Here is a 24,709-nt window from a genome sequence, read left to right as displayed (position 1 = left end):
GTGATATAATTATTCCTTTCAGAAAATGTCTGATGAAACTAAATAAAGGCTGTCAGTGAAACACACTCAGAGGCATGTTTAAGTATCACTCAGTGGGTTAATTAGGTTGGTGCTGCTTTGCCCAAAGGCGACATGCAACATCATGCACAGAATGTTTCACATGGTGGTGACGTAACACACCACCACAATGTGAAAAATAACATTCAAATGATATTATTATAATTATGTATATTAAATAAGCTATGTATATTTCAAAAATTAGAAATGCTTCCTCTAAGCTTCTGCACTGTTAAAGGTGCCCCGTGGAGTTTTCTTGTAAACAAACAAAAGTTATGTTTACATTCAGTGTTACTCACCAAAACGCATTGTGTGTATTATTGAGCTCTAACAAATGTGATGAATGCATTTCCGTCCTCATAAAACATTTGCAGAGCTGATTTTTTTTTCAAGTATTTCAAGTCCTGCATTGTTAACGTGTATCGCGTCACCCGCTTGTATGTGCGTCCTTGTTTGCGTACACGAGACAGCTCCGTAGCGCTACTAGAGGTCAAAAACTCCACAGGAAACCTTTAAGGCACTAATCTTAAAAATAGGAGCACTAAACAGATGACTTCTGTCTTTTATAGAACAATATAAAGTGTAAATAAAAATATTACCTGAAAAACAACATTAGCAGTACCTTTTCTCTGCCCTGAGTGATGTCTGCAAGTATTCCTTTCAGGCTGCATTCAGCCACAAACAACCTTTACCAATGAGGTTCTGTAAACAAGAGTCTTTAAGGCTGCTCATTCGGTTTATAAACTTACATTAGGTTTCTCCTCTCTTCTCTCATCTGGACTGTGGGGTTGGGACAGTAAGAGCACAATGTTCAGAGACAAAATCAGCCAAAAACAACAACAACAACAAACAACAAGTGACAGGAACTAAAGTGGTCACACCCCCAACCCCCCCAAGCTGAATTCAATTGAAATCTGTATGAAATGTTATGCAATACATCTCTAATGTTTCCATTTGATGTTTTGGAGAAGTGTTTTGATCGAATGTTTTACTTTATTCAAGCGAGATGTAGGTTCAGTGAAATGGTAGAGTAGTCTGCTACAGTGTGTTGGACTGAAACAAGGCCTTGCAAATGTTTCCTGAGGTAGGAAATGCATCCAGCATTTTCTGCAGAGCATGAATTGTTGCAACAAAAACCTACGGCACTGTGCAATCACACAGTGCACACATTCATGTGTGCGAGCATCTCAGTAAAACCACATCTTCTGTTGCAGGCGACAGCAGATCCACTTGTGTAAGTGACGGTGTAAAGCAGGGCTTGAAACAGTCCGCTGACATTTACACTTACAGACATGGACACTTACATTTGCAATGTCGGCTGAAAATGTACATTGCTAAAGTACTGAGTCTGGCATTGATAAGACCCCTTGAGTTTTATAATACATCCAGTTGAACAAACCTAAACCCCTTGATCCCTGTTTCACTTCAAATGACAAACCAAGGTACAGCTGCTGTCCATGTCAACGTCTGTTTGTGAACAGGAAGCCGCAGTTGGTCAGCTGACCACTATGGCCCAGATCTGAAAGCTTTCTCCAATCATGCGCCCAACTTACAGTTTACCTGCCCTGATAATGAGGTTGGGGATTGGCTCGGGCATGGATTGTGTTAAATAGCAGCAGATGAACCAAGCATGATTGATGTGTGCATGCTGACTGTAACAGTGGACACAAGTCAGACTCAGTGTTCTTAATTTCACAGTATCGTCCACTTGTTTTGTCCTCATTTTAATATCTTATGCTATATCGAAGTCTTTTATGCATCATTATTATTAAGCGTTTTCAACTGCCTTTGTGTATGAAATGAGCTCTATAAATAAACGTGCTTCCTAAAGTAAACTGTGCAGCTGTAAACTTCTGTGTTGGGTGACACAGTGGTGCAGTGGTTAGCCCTGTCACCTCACTGCGTGGGTAGGATACATTTCCTAATTGTTTTTTTTATGTGAGTAGTAGCTTTCACCTCTCACACACAAGGCTGAAGGTGGATTCGGTCGGTATTGTTCAATAAGACTTGAATTTCCCAATCTCCTCAAAATTATTTTCAGTTTGGAAGGCAACGTAAGACAAGTGTGATGTGGAAACTCCAGACAATGAGAATGGACATCTTGTGTTTTGCAGTTAAAAATATTTAGATTATAAATAGATATAATATTCAATATAATACTGGATTTTTCCAATACATGAGGAATTGATATAATTTCAAAGAGTACTTTCACTTGTGTTCAACAGGTCTGGAGGGCATCTTTAATTACTTTAAATGATCCATAATAAATATAGTTCTTTTTCTCTGTTTCTCTAGGCTGGAACATTTTTTCTGTACCATTTGACATAAAGGTGCTACTCACGGTTATAGGCACGGTGCTGATCCTCTCACTATCTTGGAACTTTTTCTGCTGTGTATCAAAATGTTGCTCAGGTAATCATATCATTTGCTTTTAAAAAATCCAGTGAAAACAAATTCCTTTCCTGCGTCTGAAGGTGAACGTATTATTCTTTACACTGCAACAGGAAAAGCGATATGTCAACTGAGGCGAGGACGAAGGTATGTAGCCTATATGTTCACTGTCCAAAGTGCAAAAATGATGTCCTCCGTAATGGTCAGTATTGTTAGTAGTCATTGCCAAACTGAAAATGAAAAAAAAAACATATTTCCTCTCTGTTTGTCTAACTTAAGACGGAACCCGAGGCAGATGGAAGATAATCCTATTTATGGAAACATAAGCTACATGCAGACAAGTAAGTGCATTGTACATGTGTGTGTCTCTATGCCTTCATCTGTGTCTGTTTACAGTGTGATGTTGTTTTCCACAGCTGATCCTCCACTCAGCTCTTCATCTATGAGAGTCAATCAACAGAGAGTCAATTCTGACCCACAGGTAGGAATCTTTAAACTCCTTTACAAAGACTGAGGTCTTACCTGTAGGTCTGCCGTCACTCTCTGCATCTGCTGTCAGTTCACACACACACACCACTAACCTACACAGCAGCACTTTTTCATGAAAGTTGGTTCAGAGGGCCTTTGTAAGGACAGGACAACTTATGAACTTGTCCACTAAATGTTAATGTGAATACAATGTTGTGTGAAGACGTTACATTATTGTTATTATTCCTCCTTCCAGTCCAAAACCCAGGACTGCTATGCCAACCTGACCCTGAAGGCTCCCAGGCTGCAGTCTGGCCGCAGCTCTCCACAGATACATTACTCAGATGTAGTTCAGTTAGAGGAGCTGCCGGCGGAGTCAGAGAAGGAAGATGAAAGCGGTGCAGACGCCATCTCCACCATGTCTGATCTGTATGCTTCCGTGCAAACTCAGCGCACCAAAACCGTCGACACTGCTGACAGCGCAGAGGGCTACGCCAACCATCTCTGAGAGAAGCATGACTGCTGATGCCGAGATACCACAAATGGTCTTTGTGCAACTTGACCTGCTGCCACAGGATGGCACCGTTTGTTGTTTGACAACCCTTACATGCAGCGATGACGTGCATGTCAAACCTCTGATGCTAACTAACTGAGTTGCACTAGTTTTACCAGAGAATGTTCAATCCTCTTGTTTGGACTTTGTTTTGGTGTTGCTGATGTTATTGTAAGAGCGAAGCATCTGATTGTTAATTTCCTGTATCTTTAAATTGTTGGTTATATACTAAATCACACTGGTATTAATTAACTGTGTGATCTTTACTGAAATGATATCCGTGCATTATTAAAGATCCCCTCCAGACGTGTTATAAGACATAAAATGACTCTGCTTTGAATAATAATTTGTGTCTCTTATGGTTTTTCCACGTTCCAGTTTCAGGATTTTTCATCCCAATTGGCTTCCAAACTAGTTGTGATGTCACAAAAATGATGCTCGTACTGAACATACGTGTCAAACACAGATTTAAGGTGAGCTCAGAGACCCCCCCCCCCATCAGATTAATGAGCCTTCTAATGTCAAACTCAGCACATAAAATCATTCTGCACAGTGAAACTTAACTTAAGTGACAATGAGAAAAACACAATTCGAGTGGAGGGGGAATTTAAAATACTTCTCAAGTGCCCATAGATCAATATCTGACTCTATGAATATCTGTAATTCTCTACTGATGAAGTCAGTGGTGTTATAAATGACAGCTCTTTGTCCTTGCTGCAATCCTTCCTGAGGTTCAATTCATGTCACTTTCTTTTGGCAGGTTAATGTTTAAACCTGTCAAATCACTGGTTCCTTGATCAGATCTAATCCAACAAAAAGGGTTACTGAGATAATAAGCGACTCTAAATAAAACTGAACATACAAAGTAAACATTATTTAAAGTAAGTCTTTATCATTTATCATTGTTTTCAGCGTTTAAGTGGTCAGTTCTGTAAAATTTCAATTGTGACATACATAAAAAACACAGGTCGGTTAGCAGAAGATGTTAAATGTATACAGGATATGTTTTACACTTTTACTGCACCTCATTCATTGCTTCAACCCATAAAATCAAAATCTATTGTTATATAGTGCATACATTCAACAGTTCAGGAAGCAATAATCAGTGTGGAAGATAATAAGCTTTTATCATGATTAATGGCTCACTGCAGGACAGTTGTGACATTGTCCTTCAACAGAATGAGAATTCACATGGGAAGGGAATGACACTACAGTGCTTTCTTCTTGTTGTAGCCACTGTTTCAAATAGGGTCATGGGTCTGTTTGTATGTTGTACAGATTGTAAAGCCCCCTGTGGAAAATGTGTGATTTGTGATATTGGGCTACAGTCTTAAAATTGACTTGACTGTGAAGAATACCTAAATCACTGCAAAATCTATAATCAGTGATCTTAATGAGAGAGAATCCAAAAAGCTCAGACACTGAAAACTCTTAAATATAAAACAATCACAATTAACTAAAAAAGAATAAAGACAGATGGACATTTTATTGTTGAAATTTTGATGAGACTGAAGACATTGCTACATGCATTTATTAGCCATGCTAGCAGCATGGCGCTAAGGATGGCAATGTCTGACAGTGTGTCGCTCCACCACTTGGTTCAGACAATATCTCAATAATTACATGGATTGCCATTAGATTTTTCATCTAGTGCCAACAGCAGCTCAAAGTTTCAACAATTATCCAGTGAAAAATCTCAACATCTACCAGAAGGATTGGAGCAAAGTGTGGTACAGACATTCATGTCCCACTCAGGATGAATAGTAATAACTTTGGTTATGCCTTAGCCTTTAAACTAACGCCATCATCAGGTCAAAATGGTACTACTCGTAATACTTTGTTATTTTTTTTACAAATGTTAGCATGCTAACACGCTGAACTAAGGTAGTGAACACTACTAATCACTACCTGCTAAACATCAGCATGTTAGCATTGTCATTGCGAGCATGTTAGCATGCTGATGTTAGCATCTAGCTCAAACTACCGCTGTTGCCTAAGTACAACCTCACAGAATAGCTTGTTTTAGCTAAACCTCTAACAAAACACAGTACTAAATAGAAAATGTTAGAGCAATGTAGATAACGAGAGGTATATAAAAATTCAAAATTAAAATTAAAGTAGCAGAGGTCATGTTGGTCCATTATTATTATTATTATTAAAGGTCAAATTTCAAAGTAGTCATGCACACAGTGGTGTGATGATGAAACAAAATCAGAAAAATGTAATCTTACATGTGCTATATCCTCTGTGTATGCTTACTTAGTATCCCAAATCATTTGTTTTCATGTGTAAACGCTTAATACACAATTATCAGAGGAGGAATTTTCCATGAAGAGGATGATCAAATCAACATCAAAGCATGTATCAGCAATCTGTGAGCTATAAACATGATGTAGAATGCAATTTACATGGAAACTGAATAGAACTTTGCTTTCCTCATGATTAGATAAAGCACTTTGTTGACCCAGTTGATAAAAGATACTGCAGTGATGGAGAAAATTCTTTAACCTTTGTAACTATTGGCACTTTAATGAAGGCTATCACAGTCCTGACTGAATGAACCAACACCTGTTATCCATTATTTATCATCTTTTTTCATAAGGTCACAATAAACTGTTTTTCTATGGACATGTTGTATACTTTAGGAAGGTATAAATCTTGGTTTAAGCTTTGCCAAATCTGAATTGAAAATGAAAGAGCAAAAGTGGCCCAATAGTCTATTGATAAAAATGTAGTAAATACAATGCAAGCACATTATAGTGTAAATCACTAAACTTTCTAAGTGAGGAATCACATACTGAAGAGTTCGCTTTGCTTTTATCTCCAGACAAGTTGGCAGGAGATTTGGCATTAAGCTGGTGTTTATTGATGCAATAACTATATCTCTGAGGCTTGAAGTTTTACACTCTTTGGCTTTCATGAGAAGGACATACTGTATTATTAGAGCTGAGTATCAATAGCTTTTGAATCAAATTGTGTCCCGCTGTAGCAGCAAGTATTGAAAACGGTCAAATACTGTCAAGTACTTGGTCAGATTCTTGGTCTTGTTGACTTGTTAATTGATCAGATGTTGCCAGATAGACAGTAAATCATAATTTGCTGGTGATTGTTATGTAACAACAGTTGAAAGTGCATGTAAGTTGAATAATGAGAAAGAAACCTATACAAGAAGATTAAGAAGATTCTTGTATCTGGAATGGTTTTGCAACAATATCAATTCATGTATCCAAAAGTATTTGCAGCACTTGTAATCGTATCTTATACATTCTTACACTTCAGATAATTCATAACCACAGTGACAGTGCTTAGAAATAGTTGATTTTTGTAAATTGTGGCACAAAGAAGGAATCCATGAAGCCAGGTTAGATGATGACTTCCAAAGTGAGTTAAACTTAACTGTGGTGACGAATAGACATCATAGGGGACGTGATTCACATATTATCAATTGAGAAGGAGAAACTTCATAGTACACTTGGGTCTACAGACTGTAAAGCAGTTTCAGATTTCATTTCAGTAGCATAATATATTCAATGTATTCACCATTGCTCCTCTGTATCTGTGGGGTAAAGCCCTGTAATCAAATATGTAACACTCAGGAGGTGATGCATGTCAATTGTACATTAGCTAACTGCTAACAGCTTTTCATACCACAAGAACAATGTTAACCAATTAATTGAGGAGGCAGTGAGTGCTGAGTTAACAATAATTATCAATGTAAAATAAAATGGAAAAATGAATGAAGCTCATGACTTTATTAAATCAATCTGTGAGAGCATGGCTTAAATATGTTCCCTTGTAAAATGTGCAACAACACATTATGAATAATAACAGAAAAACATACATCAGTGTATTTTTAAAATCATTTATTTTTAAAGAAATTTATAAAATATAATACAATACATTACATTACACTCCAACTGCAGCAATAGACAGCTTTTGGTGAAGGGCTAATGTTTAAGAATAATATCTATATTATATCTCTCCAACAGGCATAATAATCACTCACACATCTGTAACAATAACAATAACTACATTTTGAAATATTTGTAATGACAATAATTCAAAAATGGAATGACTCATAATGCCCCTGTGTGACAGCTCAGACTTTGGTGTTCATAGAGCTCATTTGTTCTTTTTCATCATAGCTTATGGGGGTCTTGAGCTCTTCTACACTGTCAAAGTCAGAGGGCATGTCAAAGAAAAGGTCATCATCAAAGCAGTCCTCGTCAGATGGGGATGCCATGAAAGACAGCTTCATGACCAAACCAGTGAGCAGCCCACCAACTGCAGATGCTGCAATAGTGGAGAAGACAGCTGCCACCTGGTAGAGAGCTTGCTCCTGCGCAGTGCGACCCAGGCCCGGCTTCAGCCCAGGAATCAGCCTCTGCAGCTCCAGGAGCTTTGGATCTCCCTCCGGTGGAGCGCGATGGGAGAAGATCTGGTACATGCTGGGCCCGTAGGTTTCCTCAGTGGCTAGGAGGATGGCACAGATCCCTGCTGTGGATGATATGAGGCCAGTGAGCCCGTGGAGGTTGTGAATACCACACTGGTCTTGGATCCTCATGTGTCGGGCCAAAAAGGGGGTCAGGTACTTGTATCCAAAGAAACAGGCAGTACAACCCATGACGCCCAGGGCGTATGCAGCTACAGGGGAAATCATCATGTCCACAGAGGCCCCAACAGTCACACCACCTGCCAGAGTCACATTTTGAATATCGGCCATTGTGAGCTTGCCTCTCTTGTTGAACACGGCAGAGAGTGCGAAGGCGGTGATGGTTGACGAACTTAGACCTATGAAAGTGTGGAGTATTGCTCTGTGTTGATCGTCACCCTTAAAGGTCAGGGCAGAGTTGAACGAAGGCCAGAACACCCAGAGGAACAGGGTTCCCATTACAGAGAGGATGTCAGAATGATAACTAGTGATCTCTTTAGCATGCCCCTTATTCAGGCTCGGGCGGTACAGCACAAATGTCACCCCGAGACCAAAGTAGCAGGCAAACAGGTGAATAAGAATAGTGCCACCTGCATCATTGATCCTGATGTATTTCAACACAGCCCACTCTGTCACAGCAAAGACAGGGACCTCCAGCAAAGCCATGACCAGGAGCTGAACAGGACTGGTCTTCCCAAGCACGGCTCCGAAAGAGATGAGCACCACAGCACAGGCAAACTCTGCATTCAGCAGGTTAATCACCCCCAGGTGAATTTTACCGTCATAGTAAAACTGGAAGAAACCTTGCATCAGGATCGCCCACTGGATTGCAAAAGTAGCTGTAAGGAAGTTGAAGACCATTCCACTGAAGCCGTAGAACCGGAAGAAGGCCAGCAGGCAGCCGAAGCCAATGAAGATCATCACCTGCACGTCGGCAAAGTAGGGATAGTCACGATACAGGGAGTTCTCCATTGGGTTGGTCTCATTGTTTTGCAGCTTAGCATTGGCATTGTCATCATAAGTGACAAACACAGCATAAAGAGCTATCATGACAACCTCCAACACTAACACGAGCACCGGCAGGCGCACCTTCAAGCTTGTAGACACATTCATGGTGATGCACAACCCACATCTGCTCCCACAGCTGCAGCAACACCCCTTTTATACCTCTATTTGATCAGATAAGAGCAGCTGATGACATTTGGCAAGGAGCATAACCCCACACGACACTGTTATTCAACACTGCAGCACCTTGAGAGCAGACTGTACTCTAATCTTTCAGATTCCTCAAAATTACCTTCTCTCTTCCCCCCTGCTTCTCATCACAGTCTTGTCTAAAGTTAAACCTCCAAGAGTAGATTTTCAAGAGCATGATTTAGGGTAAATAGAAGATTAATAAAGATACTGTACAACAAGGGCTTGACTTAATTTGACACAACAAAAGTAAAATGAAGGCTGCATTCCAACAGTAAATGCTGTGCCACTCTGCACTTATTCACACTTACCTTGAGTTTTCTCATGTTGCACTTTTGATGCACAAAATTTAATTTGCAAAGCCTATGACAATTATTATTGCTGTGTGTTCAATTGCTCAAATGATGATGAAATAATCAATATCAATAACTTTGATGAAATAATACACCATGATAGTGTGCACCATGAATGTCATTACTGTTTCTTTTGGGTTTATGGAGTGCCAATTGATCTAAAATTAAAACTAGCAAACAACAAACTGTTATTTGTTAAGATTAGGCTAAGATTTCTTGATTTTTGACTGTTCCAATTCTTCCCGGATAAGGGTCTGATGACCCTTTTATAGAGTAAAATGTCAAATGTAATGACAATTTTACCAATATCAGTTTCACATACCAGAACCCAAAGTAATGTTTTAAAACTTTTTTGTCTGACCACCTGTCAAAAATATTAATAATGATTTGGGATTGTCCAAGGCAGCTGTTGTATGAACACAAATAATAATAAAAAAAAAAATCAGAAGAAAGGTAGACTTTTTCTAGACTTTTGTGGGGCCAGGAAGTGTGGCCTTTTAGACAAAAATCTGGTAAGGTTCTCGAGTTCCTAAAATTATTCCTGCGGTGAAAATGAGCTACTATAGAGTATGTTGGCTAGTAAATTAAGCTGTCTAAAAAGAAAGTAAGCCATATGGAATTTGGGTGCAACTATACTTACATGATAGCTAAACAAAATTTTGATTTTGCGGATCTTCAAGAAGTGCTTCTATGAAAGAAATGTAGCTTACCTTTATGTATATCACCGTCTGGTTCACACTCCGAAGCAGCGGAGGCAGCAGAGACAAAAACAGGGAGAGAGAAGAAGAAAAAAAATCAAGAGGAGAAAGACGGACTCCCATGATGCATTGCACTGCCAACGTATGCAAACAGGAACATGGCTACCGGTGTTTAACATCAGCCGTCCATCGTTATAATAGACTTCTGTCGGCCTGACACAGTCTGACAATATAGTATTTGCTGAGCCTCCGCCACAGAAGAAAAGCCTCCGTAGAGTTTATCGGCGGAGCCAGCAGACACTCTGGAAACAGCGTCTCCGTTGTTCATCAATCACAGAGAGGTAACGGATCAGTTAGCTCGGTCCACAGCTAACGTTAGCATTGTCAGCTAGTCACCAAATCAATCCACTCCAGTTTTAACATTTTGGTGTGATGTCCATTCGGAAATAAACTTTAAAATGATAAACTGAAGCAAGATATCGCAAAGTCATCATAATCTTTTATATGTATATTATTAAATGTAAACGGAACCCCATGTATGACATCAGTAGTGTTAGTTACGAGTCGAGGAGCGTTGACACGACTGCAGTTCTGTGTGGAAACCTTATATTGTTTTAACATTAGTGACTGAATTTGCTTTAGAGACATGAGTCAGCATAACCTGATATACATTACATACATGTTGTTTAACTAATGATTATGTAATTATGGCTATTTGCATTTAGGGCCTTGCTTCGAGATAATCTAATAAAAACTAATAAAATAAAATGATAGATCTGATTAATTAGTTTAATCAGGAACATTGCTCTTGAGGGCAACAGAAGAATTACTGTTTTCGTAGAGAATATCCATCAAAATAAATCAATTTGCTCCTAGGAATCTCAGAAATTGCCAAAGCTTGGTTGAGGCGAGTAACATTTTGTCCCATATCTTGTTCAGAGAAGCTAATGCTGGTTTGAGGAATGTAAACTTCCCGGTCGACTGAGAGTTTTGTTTGCTGATGTTTCCCCTCAGGTTCACCTGAATGTTTGTATGGATTTGTAAAGAGTGCCTCTCTGTGAAAACATCACACCTGTCTGAGAATTGCACTGTTCAAATCAAAAATTCACCCTAATACAGAAGTTGTACTGTATATTGCACTGGTTCAGTGATTTTTGGATAGTAATTTCAGTATCTTTAAACTATTGTTGAACTGATGGTAAATGGATTAGACGATCATTATATCATTGTAAATTTGATATATTGAGTGTGTATTGAATCATCAAGTTAACATGAGAAGACCAAAATGTGTTCTCTTAATACTGTCTGACTTTCCTACCCTGTCCCAGGCCCATTCATTCCTTCTGAATACGTAAATATTTGAAACATTCACAAATATATAGTTTAATTTTTAGAAATGCCTTTCCTAAAACAGCTGGATACTGTAGTTTTTGTGTTAATTATATGTAAATAGTGCATACATTAAGCAGTATTTTCAACCATGCATTAATACACATTTGGCGCTCTATTGAGTATTTGTGGCAGCTGAACAGTGTATGTAGAAATGGCTCAAAATAAACTACAGTGCCCATGTTCATTGTTTTGAAGGAACATGTCACTCAGTGTAACGGTGTGGCTCACTGATGTGTTTTTATAGTTTTTGGATGGCAATAGAGGCCTATGGCACAGAGGAATAAGATATATCAAGCTTTGGCTGGATAGACTTCATATTAGGATCATTTCATTGTTTGTTTTAGTTCTTTCATGGGATTTGTTGACACAAAGAAACATAGAATATCTCCAGACTTATCCTTTGACAAACCTGACTGCTCCACTTCAAATGTTCTAAGATGGAAATTAGAATATCTTTATATGATGGCGTCCTCAGATGACACGTTTTGGTGAAGGTCCATTGACTCTGAAGTACTGACTCTGTTGGTGTGTAGTGTTGAAATGAACAGAAAATTAGTTAAAAACAATTTTAAATAATCAGTTAAATAATTTAAGCGATGTGGAAATGCCAAACATTCACTTGTTCCAGCTTCTGACATGTTGCTGCTTTGCTCAGTTTTATATGACTGTAAGTTGAATATCTTTTGGGTTATTGGTTGAAAAGAAAAGTTGAAGACATCACCTTGGATTTTTTAATTATTTTATGAAACATTTTATTTTGTATTGATAATACAAATAATCATTAGTTGTAGCCTACTCACAATATGTAATGATATGTGGGATTCTCATATGGCTTGTCCCTCAGAACATCCACATGAGTAAACAACAAGTTCTTTTTATATATAATAAGTAAAAGAAAAAATCAGTTTCAATTTGTCAGCAGTAACTTCCGTTCTGGTGAATATTTAGCTGACTTCCTGTATCATTCTGGCTGCAGCCTGCGGCTTTTATCCACTTTCCAGGCGAAGCACAGTTCATCTCAAACAAGCCTGCTGTCGAAGGAGCAGGTCCAGGTTTGTTTTAGATGACAACATCAAAACGGTTTGTCTCACCACCATCCAGCTTTTGGAGAGACTGGTTCAAATTCACAAATTAAAACTGACCTCTATTATATAATAAAACATAATGTGTCACTTCTATTTTAGGGCAGATTTTCTCTTGAAGAGGCCGTGCAATAGGAATACATGATCTCAGTATGTGAAATAGGGCTCTGGTATTGATACGATTTTATTCAATATAGGCTATTCCTTCAAGATGTAGTTTGGTAACATAAAGTTGGGTTCAGGAGTATAATTAGTTCTTTTGGACCGATTTACATTCATATTTTGATTGTCTTACAGTGTGGGTCAACATGGCAAGTCCACGGACCAGAAGAGTTCTGAAGGAAGTGAGAACCCAAGACGAGAATAATGTAAGTCTTCATAGCAACTTATTTATGTGGCTTACTTTCACTTCTTATTCAAAATAGTGTCACCTCACTGCAGCCTTATAATTCACACAGCAGGTAGCACCTTCCCACAATTTCCCCGCTTTCATCCTTGTTCAAATAAATGGTGGGAGTAATTTTAGGTGGCAATTTCGCTGCCAGTGGACATCTTGTTGGCTTGTATCTTTGGCAGTAACAGTAGGACAGATATAATGTCTCCTAAACTATAAACAAATGTATTATTATTCTGCATTATTTATATTGCATACTGACATAGAAAATAACTCAACATTTAAACATTCATCAAGTAAATATTTACTAAACAAAGAGGTTTTTATTGTAATAGTTCAAAAGTCATTGCTTTTGTCTTTTGACAAAAAAAAAAGTTTTCTCCCAAGAACTTGATTCAGTGTGAAATGATCCTGTACAATATTAAAATACATATGTTTTATTTTATTTTTTTTACATTTCTTCTTTATGCAAAATGAACTTGATGAACTGAAGGTATTTCCTTATAAATGCAGGGTCAGGCTACATATCATCTTCAACATACAAAAATCTGGAAGTCTATGTAGTTTTCACTGAACAGATGCAAAAATTCATCAATTGTCCAATGTGTCTTGTTCTTTTTGCAGCTTTGTTTTGAGTGTGGGGCTTTTAACCCTCAGTGGGTTAGTGTGACCTATGGGATCTGGATTTGCCTAGAGTGCTCTGGCAAGCACAGGGGGCTGGGAGTACATCTCAGGTAAGAATAGTGCAATGTATTATGGTGTTGATGATTTTTGGAGATGTTCACATGGCATATACAGTATCGTGTTTATTAATCTCTCATAACAGGTCAGACTTTAGGGGATGGTACTGATGTTTATTGACATCAAAAGTATCCTTGGAGCACGAAGGTGAAAGATCGGAAATGCATGGAGGAGTTTGGTGAATGTGTAACCGCTTTGCTTACCAACAGGTGAACAGCCCAGAGAAATCTGAAATATTACAACCTGATGATGAGTAATCTGTTCTGCCCTGTCTGCAGTTTTGTGCGCTCTGTCACCATGGACAAGTGGAAAGATATTGAGCTTGAGAAGATGAAAGCGGGAGGAAATGGAAAATTCCGCCTGTTTCTTGAAGTCCAAGATGATTATGATTCCAACTGGACTTTACAGGAGAAATACAACAGCAAAGCTGCAGCACTCTTTAGAGACAAGGTGAGGTGTGCAGACCTAATGGGCTATGACTAAAATATGACATTTTCTTTCAGAACAAACACCACAACTATATTAATTCCCCCCTCAAGTAGGACTAAATTCTCCATTATCTTATTCAATGGGTTAACACTTTTTAGTGTTTTAATGTGTAACCTTTAAAGTAAAAGACAGATAAACTAAAGTAACAGCTGACCATGAACTGGACCAAAGAAGGAACTTGATTTTAAATTCCCAATTGTAAGTGTGAATGCTAAATAAATAAACATCTTTAAAGTAAAAGCTGGACACAGAATGGGCCAGTATTTGCTGAGGCTTCTGTGAGATTTCTAGCTTGTGAAGGTGTCTTGTGTTCATCATATGAATTCGCCCTCTTTTGACACTGTACATGACAGGTCGCGACTTTAGCTGAGGGTAAGGAGTGGTCCATTGAGACATCCCCTGCCAGAAACTGGACATCTCCTCAACCCAAGACCAGCCTTTCATCCTCTCACCGGTAAAAGTGAAGTAACACACTCGAGCCTTGTGTAATGCCAGATATTGGACAGGCGTTAAAGCAGTGAATTCATGTTTCTGTTTCACAGCTCTGGAGGACCTGGACAAAACTCAGCGAAATCTAGCGACAAAGCTTTTGAGGACTGGTTGAGTGATGACGTTAACTCATATCAGAGGTAAGAGTCTCTCTTTAAATGTCTTTAAAGATGTCTTATGCACTCTTCTGTTTTTATAATGGTTTGTGCTTCTTCAGTGGAGGGGGTTACAGTGGGAATCAAGAGAATCGGTATGTCGGCTTTGGCAACACAGTGACCCCAGAGAAGAAAGAGGATGACTTCATCAACAATGCCATGTCTTCTATTTATTCAGTAGGTCACAATTTACATCTTTTGGCTGAGTTGTACATTTCTGTTGTGTTCTTCTTCTCCCAATGACAGTTTTTTTTTCTTTGGGCAGGGTTGGAGCAGTTTCACTGTTGGAGCTAGCAAGTTTGCTTCTATTGCTAAAGATAATGTAAGTATATATACAGAATAAATGCTGTAGCGTATTTGTGAGGCATTGAATTTGAGTTAGAATTTCTGTGGGGAAATAACAACCCTCAGAAAAAATAAAGGTAATCAATTAATTATTCATTTCCCTCATACAGACATCTAAACTGGCAAACCAAGCAACCTTAAAGGTAAGACTAATATAGTTATGGGTAACCTGTATTGCTAATAAAGGTTTTTCTCTGTCAGGATCACATTTGACAAGTTCTCCTCTACCTTTCCTTTCCTGTTTATTGTATTGCGTAGTTACCTCTTACTAAGGGAATCAGTTTGAGTATTCATAAAATGTATGCCATTTTGCTTGGTACATCTCTTAACATATAATTTCAACTTTCAAGCTGTAATAACTGTGTTACTACTTTAACATCTCTTTGCCTTCTGTGGATGTAGTTAAAGGGCTATAAAGCGCCCCCAGAACCGGTAAAGCAGATAATAGGTGCATGGCACTTTTTCCACATCATGTTTTTTATTTTTATTTTTTTAAGATACATTGTCTTTGTCTTTTTCTTTTAAATGTTGTTTTGTTTTTACAGTAAAACAAACATTTTTGCAAAATGGTGAATGTCATTTTCTCATGCTTCTGCTTGGATATGCTAACACAAGGGCTTGTGTCTGTCTTGGTACCTGTACTTTGAGTTTATGGATAACCTGTGAAAGGCAGTTGGTAACTGTATTGTGGGACTGGGATTACCTTTTGAAGGTGTATATTAGGGGTAGTGTAATTCCTACCCCTAATATAGAGATGTTGTTCCATGAACTGTTCACTCACATCCATTGATAATGGGTTATCCATTCATGCATGACAGTTTTCTTGTTGACTGCTAACAGGGCTGTAGAGGTGTAATGGTATGTAAATAAATAAATGAATAAATAACACAAGGTTTTTTTTTATATATTAGAGTTGGCTGCTCAACTACTTTGTAATTTTTTTTCATAAATAAGACAACAAGAAAACAATTCGGAGGGAAAATCATAAATCCTTTATGCAACATGTTCCTCTGCAGACCTTAGGACGCAGAGTAAAAAAGCAAAGATGATGTCTTTTAGTGTACACAGATGATGCAAGTTTGCTGAACCATTACACCCTCTAGTGCTCGTTCAGTGTCATGGTGAATGGGAATGATCAGAACAAGCAGCTCAGTGTCTTGCTCTACTGTGAATGTTAAACTGTGCTTCATTCAAGTGAATTCTCCCCCTCTGACTTCCAACTAGGCCACAGAGTTAGGACAGACAATAAATGAGAATGTTATCAAACCTACCCAAGAAAAGGTAACATTGATGTTTGAAGTTGTTGACTTGGTGGTGGGATAGAGTGCTTTTAGAAAAGAGAAAAAAAACAGCTTCAGATGTGAATGTGCTATTTTCTACACTGCTCGTCTGTGCCACTTTATCTGCTTTATGCCGGCTTACATTAAACGACAAAAGCGGTGGTTTCAGGGATAATAAAAGAAAGAAAAAAATCAAACCTTTGTTTCTCTCAGTTAGTGACTCATCCTTAGGATTTGCAGAAGCATGCATTTGTGAACTGTTTGTTTGGGAACGGGTGTGAGTCAGTGTGAACTCCCCGCACAGTCACTGGATGAGGCTTAAAAAAAGTACATTTAAACATTTTTAGGAGCCAAAGTCTTTGTTCAGATATCATGCCTCATTTCAAGGCATTCAGTTTTTAGTTTCAAAGTATAACTATAAATATATATAATATAAATAAATATATATCAAAGGGTAATTTATTGGTAGGTTTGGATGTCAGTTACATGAGGTGCCTTTACGCTTAAACATACAGAGCATGATACATTGGCATCAAACGCCATTGCGACATTTAAAAAATGTTCCAGTTCAGCTTCAGAGCTGAGCCACACCCACCTTCGCAAATAAGGAAATCTATATTTAATACAAAGATCTTTACCAAATGTATTTTCCCATCCATCTGGCAAGGTAATCAAATTAAAAATCTCTTATTTGGCCAGAAACCTAAGCCAAGCTTCACTGGTCTTTGGCTAAGATAAAATGCCCACAGTCTTGCTTAGGTTTCTAACATGGGATTTTCATGTTGAAATGACACAATCTGGAGCTCTTCACCTGACAATTAATTGCTCACTAGCTTTGCAGATTCTGTGTCTTTGAGCTTTTGCATCATAAATAAGCTTTGTTTTGGCAACGTGTAGGAAGTGAATAATATGTCACCATCTCTGAGGTCATGGTGAGTGTTTCCACATAAGTGCTTCCACATAACTGCTGTAACTCTTACTGTCAAGTGAGCAGCTCCTGGATGTGTCTTTTAATGAGATCAAATGAGTCCAGTGTAGCTATAAGAAGAATACATAAAAAAACGAAAAAAAGAAAGATGAAAAAAGAGTTTACTTTTTAACTATCTGAAAATCTCTTTCACCCTGCTGTGTAGTGGTTCACTCTGTTGGTTTGATGGACATTAGAAAGGCTAGTGAGTCAGAGAGACTGGTGTTAAACCAAATATTTTTGTCTTCTAGTGTACAGCTGGCATTGGTGATTCAGGGTGTCTATAGTATGTGCTTTTGTAACAATCTTCTTACTCTCTTGCAAAAAAGTTATAGCTGCATTAGTTTGGAGTTATTATTGTTTTCTCTTGTTGATTATCAGTGCCCTTAACAAAACACAAATCACTTTTCTCAATCAAAAACCAACTGTTGCTCACAACATGTTCTGTTAGACAATTTTATGTGGATGGAGATTGTTGTTTTTATTAGTTTTTAATTATGATTTGGCTCATTCAGGTGAAAGATGGCAAATTGCTAGATGAAATGGCAGTCAGCATGACTGGGCTGGCAAACAAGGTAGGATGGGCAGACCTCTGCCACGCTGTACTGATGCAAAACCAGTCTCCTGAGCGAGGAAGAACAGCTCTGGTCCAACACTTTTTTTCTGGTCTTACCTGGGCCTCTTAGTGCAGACAACATCGTAACCCTCAAAGGAGACTGGTTTTGCTGCGATGTTTGAACAATACTAATTGAATGTAATCTCTTGTTTTTCTTGCTGCCATTTTTAATCTGGTGGTGAGTACTCAGTAGTCAACCTTTCTGATGTAAAGTGTTAGAAAAGTGCTTATGCTATTTAAGTTCCTTCAGTTATCACTTTTGTGCTTTTGTATTTAGTTTTCTGATTAAGTAAAATACCATGCATCAGTCATTTCTTTCTTGTAATAATGTTTTAACACTTGAAATGTTCTCTGTCCTTCAGGTTCAGGGAGCTGGTGCAAAATTGACTAATCTCTTTACGGGAAAACCGGAAGACGGGTAATGAGAATAACTTAATACCATTTAAGTCTCCCACATACAAAATCTTTTGTACTGTGTTGCTATGCAACATGAACTATTCAAGCATCTCTTGATGTTTTGACTGTGTTCAGGTCTGCTGGAGAGAGCTACCAGAACATGGATGCCACTGAGGGATATCAGGGCAGCTCTAGCCAGCCTATGGCAAAGGACTTCTGGGAAACCTTTGGCAGCAACAACTCCTTAAAGGCAAAGAAATCTCCCAGCAGTGACAGCTGGACCATCGCAGATAACTCCGCAAAGAAGAGCTCTGACAGTTGGGACAATTGGGGCTCCGAAGCAGCGTCCAACAACAAACACAGCACAGATGAGGGCTGGGAGGCCTGGGACAACAACTGGGAGAACGCGGAGGGTAAGACGAAGAAGAGTCCCACGAAACCTGCTGAAGAAACCTGGGATAATGCAGACTGGTAGTGACCTCACAACCATACATCTCCTCACCTTCCTCCCCCTCTGGCCTTTTCCCTCTGTTTCTCTCTGTCTGTACATCTCAGTGGCACTTTCAGAGAAAGAGCTGCGTCAGTCCATTCAAAATATATTTATTATAAACCCACTAAACAGTAAGTGAAGCCCAGGGTAAAGTTGAGCTCACCATTTAGTGAATATTCTTGAAATGTACAATTTAATTGCCTTGCAGGCATTTATTTTATTGTAAATTATCTTCATCACAAAGATAAATCAGTGTAGATATGGTCATAACCAGCTGCCTGAGCTCCCCAATTATAATACTCTTAATGGCGAATGGCCAGTGGGTTTAATGACACTGGTTTTCAATTCACCACATAAAAAAAGATGCATGAAAGAGAAAATCTGACAATGTAAATATAAATCCTTGTAGATACAGTATGATTGACTAAACATTATTATTTTCTGTTTTTTCAATCAAATTGAATTGTTCTGCCCCCTGGACCTTTTGCACATTTTGTAAAATTGATTTTGAAAAGCCTCTATTACAGAATAGAGCCCTTTCCATACTGTAAGTGTTAAAGGAACAAATTGGCAACCATTAATCAAAGTCTATGTGGATATGTACAATTTAAAGGAAATAATCTAATATGTAAAGAGTAACGACTAAATGACCTTTATGAATTTTTTTTTATATATATATTTTTTGTTAAAAATGTGCAAATAGTTGAGGGGTTTGAAAGAGCTGCAGATGCATCATTATCATGTTATCAAGACCAGAAAATGATACAAAAGGTTGCTTAGAAGTTGAATTTGGCGTGTCCTCCACAAATTAAGTTAAATAAGTTTATCAATAATTGTCCCTCTGGTAAAATGGTTAAGTTGCTTTATAATAAATACATATATTGTATCACATTGGTGTCATGCAGACAAGCTGACTTGTCAAGCGTTTTCTCAAAGAGGGTGTATTTAATTTAAGATCGATGAGCTGTTGAAACTAAATTTGATTGGTTAATAAATGAATGTGATTCCAATTTTTTTCCCATCTTCACCGTCTGTTGTAAATAACAGCTCCAGACCCGTCTGTGACTCCCATTCAAACGCTCATTTCAAAAACCTTCAGTGACAGTTAAAGTATTCTTTTAAGCACATCGGGTTGGGGTTGAATATTGTCAAACTAAAATATGCCAGAAAATTTTGTTTAAACATCTACAATTTATTGTAGATATTTTCACACTCATTGCAGGGTGATGTACTGTATGTACTGTATACGAGCGTGAAGGTTGTGTTTCAATAACTGGACACAGATGGGGACTGTAGACTACGTTGTTAACTGCATGGTGTTGCCTGTAACGTGTGACCTCAACTGAAACGACAGGTCATTGTAAATTTCATCTCGTACGAAGCAGCTCTGCGTGAACTGTCCTCCACATCTGTGTTATTGCACCTTCGGTCATTATGTATTGTGAGGATTCGGTGTCACACTTGCATTAGCATCTGAATTGTGGAGTAATATTAATAAGGTGCATTATATGCTGAATGCTTAGATGGTCATAGCTCTCAAACAGTTGTTATGAATTAATTGAATCAACCCAGGGCATCCTTCAGTCAGATGAAATGGCAACTGCACTCACTGTTCATTGTAGATGCAAATGTGTCATGAAAATTGTTTTAACAAGTAGGAATGTAATCAGTGTGAAAATGGGTATTTTACAAGCCTGATACTCTTAAAATTCAGCTATCGGGGTTTAGAACTAGGCCAATTTTGCAACACCTAACTTTCCCACATGGCCTTTAATTTCCTCTAACATAAGGTGTTGCAAATTTATCATACTTTAAATGACTGTAAAGTTTGTTTCTACATGTGATAACCTACAGATGCCCTGTCTTCATTAATGATGCAAACCACTCAAACTAAAGTCATGTTAAGTTACATTTGAACCATTTCCAACTCCAGGTTTGGGTTTGATTTGTCTACATTTGTTATAAAAGTTTACAACAAGAAGATAAAGTTGATGACTAACATCGGAGGACATCTTAAGATGCTTGGTTTGCATCTGATTCTTTGAGGCTTGGCGTCTGTGAAATGGCCAGCAGTCAGTTATTAACTGCCCACAGAGCAGTGTACCAGTGCAATATACCTGCTGGATTGTTGTTTGTTTTTAGGGTGTTATAACACTCTGCTGTACTTCTGTAGGCAGTACTCATATGGCCTCATGATTGGTAAAAAAAAATAATATTTTAGTATCACAGGTTGTAACATGTGAAGGATAAATCCTGGGAACTTTGTTCCATACCCATGTCCTACCTCTAAGAAGTCTTCAGTTTACTGCCGAGTTTTCAGTAGCCAACATGCTTTTTTTTGTGTCTTAACCTTTCAACGTTTAGATGTAGACTTTATTACAGCAGGCTTAGTTTGCTGTGACTCATTTTGTCTTTGCCGAAAGCGTTAAAGAAAAGCGACAAAGATGGGTCGCTGAACCTCTGCAGTCATGTGCTCATGTACGGTCATGTGTTAAAAAACCCCAGCTGTGATTGCTGTCAGTTTGCCTGTGTGTGTCTGATACAGTGCGGTGTACATGTCAGTAAATCACCATCAACGAAAATGTTAGGTTGTTACCCTCAGTCTTCTCTATATTACTGAAGCTTTGTCAGTTATTTTGTTTTTTTATTTTCATTTTGTGATGGCATGACATGAAACATATAAATTGCCAGGAAATCAATGGAAGACTTTTTGCTGTGATATTTCACAGTTTAAAAAAGGGAAGTATTTGAACAGTCACTGGTCTGAAATCTGTAAAAGAGCTCATAACTTTTTTTATGGGTGAATGTCCTGTTGGGGTTACTGGTACACTTGATTCACTGATAAACTGCCGAATGTGTCATTGACTGAAGTGCACCCAATAGGTCTTGATATAAGGTGATGCTTTTTTATAAACCCGAAGTAATCTGAATCTAATTCTGAACTTAAACTTTCCAGAGCAACAGTTTAGCTCAGTGTCTGTGCCTGTCGAACATTTGAGATTGGTTATGTCCGTGTTTGTTGATGAAACTATTCTGTCAGAAATACTATTTTTGATGTCATGCATGAGATTGTAACGTGGAGCTAAAAACATTGCAGCTGTTGTTTTAATTTTTCGAAAGTTGTTTTCTCAGTGAATTTAAGTGCAGTTGTCTGCTTGCCCCTTCAAGTTTCACCAGCAGCCATCCCATGAGGTGAGCCAGTGTTACATATTCAGTCGAGGCTGTGGATATTTTTCCTGTACACATGGTTTCTTGTGCTCAATAAAAATGTATTGTGCCGTGAATGCAATGGTATTTTACTTGCTGCCTGTGTGGTGCAGAATTCAGAGTCAGAGAAACTTGGTACACAACATGGTTATATTGGTTAGAGCCAAGTTTTATTAAGCAGTAGAAAATGGTAGGGGAGAGGGTTGCTTTGGGACAAAGAGATAAGTAGTTAAATGATGGGCTAATTTGTTTGGCAAAATGTTACACAAGCTTCTTAACAAAGGTTTAGAGATGCTCAATATGTCGGTGGCCAATATTTGCATGCATGTCAGTCATGCAAGAAAGAATCTTAAGCAAGTGGATGCACAATGCTACACTACATGTTGGGTGTTGTATTGTGCATCATGTTTAATGTGGGGGCTCTCCAGCTGTACAATATTTTATTTTGAGTTTATATAAATTGCATTCCTGTTAGAACTTTAAGAGAGAAATAGATCAATATTTGATGAAGAAGACTCTTAAAAGTAAAAAAGGCCGTTGCTTGTGATTGCTACAGAAATTGTCTTTTCAGAGTAATGTTATCGATATCATCCACAACAAATGGATAATTACTAGTTATAGCTAGTGGCTCTGACATTCAGTGGAGGTGCACCTCTAACATGTTTGCAGGATTTGCACTGGACTTTATTTATGGATGTAATTTGTGAAGTAACACACTGTCATAACACAAAACCACCAGAGAGTAAATGTTAAATGTATGAGTCATTAAATATTGAGCAAAATTAACCTGGCAAAGATCTGAAAAACATATAGAGGCCATATATTTGAGATGTGGCATCTTCTTAAGTTATATTCTCAGCTTCATGTTTTCTTGGTTTGGGTTTGAATGGTACCACTTAAGAAGAAAGGTTAGATTTAATTAATTTAGAAAAGACAAAAATGGTCACAAGTGTACCTATAGAATACATGGATACCCACATCATGTGTACAGTACAGGATGCCTAATTAGAATAAATGTCCAAAGATCTTGACTGTCAATTACTGCACCTACATGAGTCAAATACATACAGAAGCAGTGATGCTGCATCCTCGCTACAGTACCAGACTGTATTTGAGGAAGATGTCAGTTTGAGTGCACAAATGATAGAGAAGAAAAGCCTGCCTCGTTTGCAGACGGTGACATTTCCATCGTGTCCCTCCTACAAGGCGTGGAAATGTGCCTCCTTTCCCAAAGTAACTGACTGGAGAGAGAGAGAGAGAGGGATACTGAGAGCATCATCGATGGCGCAGTCACAGGGTGAGTAACACCGAGCATCGACAATAGCGGCTAAGTACCCTTCAGTAAAATCACACAGCCGCTCAAAGTGGAGCCAGAAAGCACCAGGACATCATCTGAACAGCCGACTGGAGACGGGCTGCACCATGACTGCAATGGAGGAGCAGACAGGGACTGGCTGGATGACTGAATAACATCAGCCGCCTTTTGAGGAATAACGCTGGTACTGACTGCAATAGCGAGTGAGTTTGCTGTTTTGTGTCACTTTGAGACAGATAATAGCAGGAGGCGGTGAGTTACTGTCTGTGTTAGCCGCTGTTTAATATACCGATATTATCTCGAGTTGTGATTGATTTCGCGAAAGAACACAAGGTTGCAAATGCAGCCGTCGCTGTATCAAGTCTGTGGGCTCCTTCTAACGCTAGTTACCATTAAACCCAACCTGACCGACCACTTATGGTCAGGCCTTAAACCTTCTTATAAGTTAGGCTAAAGCTTCTGATAAGAGAAGCGTGTATTGATGGTATTAACAGTGAATGCAAACGTCTGTGAGATGATGGCTAACGTTAACAGATCATGCCAACAAACGGTCCATCTCCTTATATGCATGCGGATGACTGTTATCGCGTTTCATGCAGTAAGACTGACATTTACTCTTAATTAGCTAGCTTGTTAAATTTTCTTTTTATGAGAAGAGGATAAAGGAAAAATGCCAAAGCGTTTTTTGTCTCCAGTAACGGAGCAGCCATCTCTTAATATGCAGTGTAACCAGAGGGGGCGCCACTCCGCATATTCAACTAGCTAACAAGCTAATATAAAAGTTAGGCGCTTCACAGTCTTAACGTTATATGTGTGAGTCTTCTGAATTGAACCAGCCTAGGCAGGAACCTGAAACCACATTAGAAGAAAAGTAAAATGGCGTCAGAGACATCCGGGTCGCAGTGAAAAGTATCTGGTGGGGGGGACAGGAGAAGTTGGGGAGTCTTTTGAAATGAAGCTCAGACCACACTGGGGTTTCTTTTCAGGCTGAAGCTCCTTAGCTTAGTTGTTGCTATGCTACCACCGCAGCGCGTGCAGCCAAATAACTGTTGCTAAGTGGTCGCAGTTAAAACCTCCCAGTAAGGCAGCCCAGTACCCACTCAAAGACCAGTCAGATGGCAGGAAACAACAGCAGTATCACGGATAGACAACAGTTCCCATCACTTGACTTTGCAGTTGTCATCAGTATGTATGTCTGTTCTGTC

At 38.6% G+C, this 24,709-nt stretch overlaps 1 protein-coding gene and 1 pseudogene across 2 annotated transcripts; one reads left to right on the top strand and one right to left on the bottom strand.

Moving 5' to 3' along the window:
• Window positions 1-7,568: 7,568 nt before the first annotated feature.
• LOC139282969 (ammonium transporter Rh type B pseudogene) lies at window positions 7,569-9,014 on the bottom strand (annotated as a pseudogene).
• Window positions 9,015-10,339: 1,325 nt separating this feature from the next.
• On the top strand, window positions 10,340-19,012 carry arfgap1 (ADP-ribosylation factor GTPase activating protein 1). 2 transcript variants are annotated; one of them, XM_070902984.1, is made up of 14 exons: window positions 10,340-10,487; window positions 12,918-12,988; window positions 13,639-13,748; window positions 14,034-14,205; window positions 14,598-14,698; window positions 14,787-14,873; window positions 14,966-15,065; window positions 15,154-15,210; window positions 15,344-15,376; window positions 15,636-15,665; window positions 16,458-16,514; window positions 17,996-18,055; window positions 18,459-18,514; window positions 18,628-19,012. In XM_070902984.1, exons 2-14 carry the CDS (start codon window positions 12,929-12,931, stop codon window positions 18,965-18,967), a joined length of 1,263 nt encoding a protein of 420 aa, XP_070759085.1. In that variant the 5' UTR covers window positions 10,340-10,487; window positions 12,918-12,928; the 3' UTR covers window positions 18,968-19,012. The 2 variants fall into 2 exon arrangements, with proteins under 2 accessions (XP_070759085.1, XP_070759084.1); XM_070902983.1 differs by lacking the exon at window positions 15,636-15,665 and having other exon boundaries at window positions 14,951-15,065.
• Window positions 19,013-24,709: the final 5,697 nt, after the last annotated feature.

The sequence above is a fragment of the Enoplosus armatus genome, chromosome 3, assembly GCF_043641665.1.
Source record: "Enoplosus armatus isolate fEnoArm2 chromosome 3, fEnoArm2.hap1, whole genome shotgun sequence".
NCBI classification, from domain to species: domain Eukaryota; kingdom Metazoa; phylum Chordata; class Actinopteri; order Centrarchiformes; family Enoplosidae; genus Enoplosus; species Enoplosus armatus.
This window is presented reverse-complemented; position numbering and strand designations above follow the sequence as displayed.

Excerpts from the sequence above, each read along its gene's own strand:
- arfgap1 (XM_070902984.1), top strand. The coding sequence starts at position 12,929 with ATGGCAAGTCCACGGACCAGAAGAGTTCTGAAGGAAGTGAGAACCCAA. Across the intron at positions 13,749-14,033 it reads GGGCTGGGAGTACATCTCAG|TTTTGTGCGCTCTGTCACCA; the intron begins GTAAGAATAGTG and ends CCCTGTCTGCAG. Across the intron at positions 15,066-15,153 it reads CCATGTCTTCTATTTATTCA|GGTTGGAGCAGTTTCACTGT; the intron begins GTAGGTCACAAT and ends TTCTTTGGGCAG.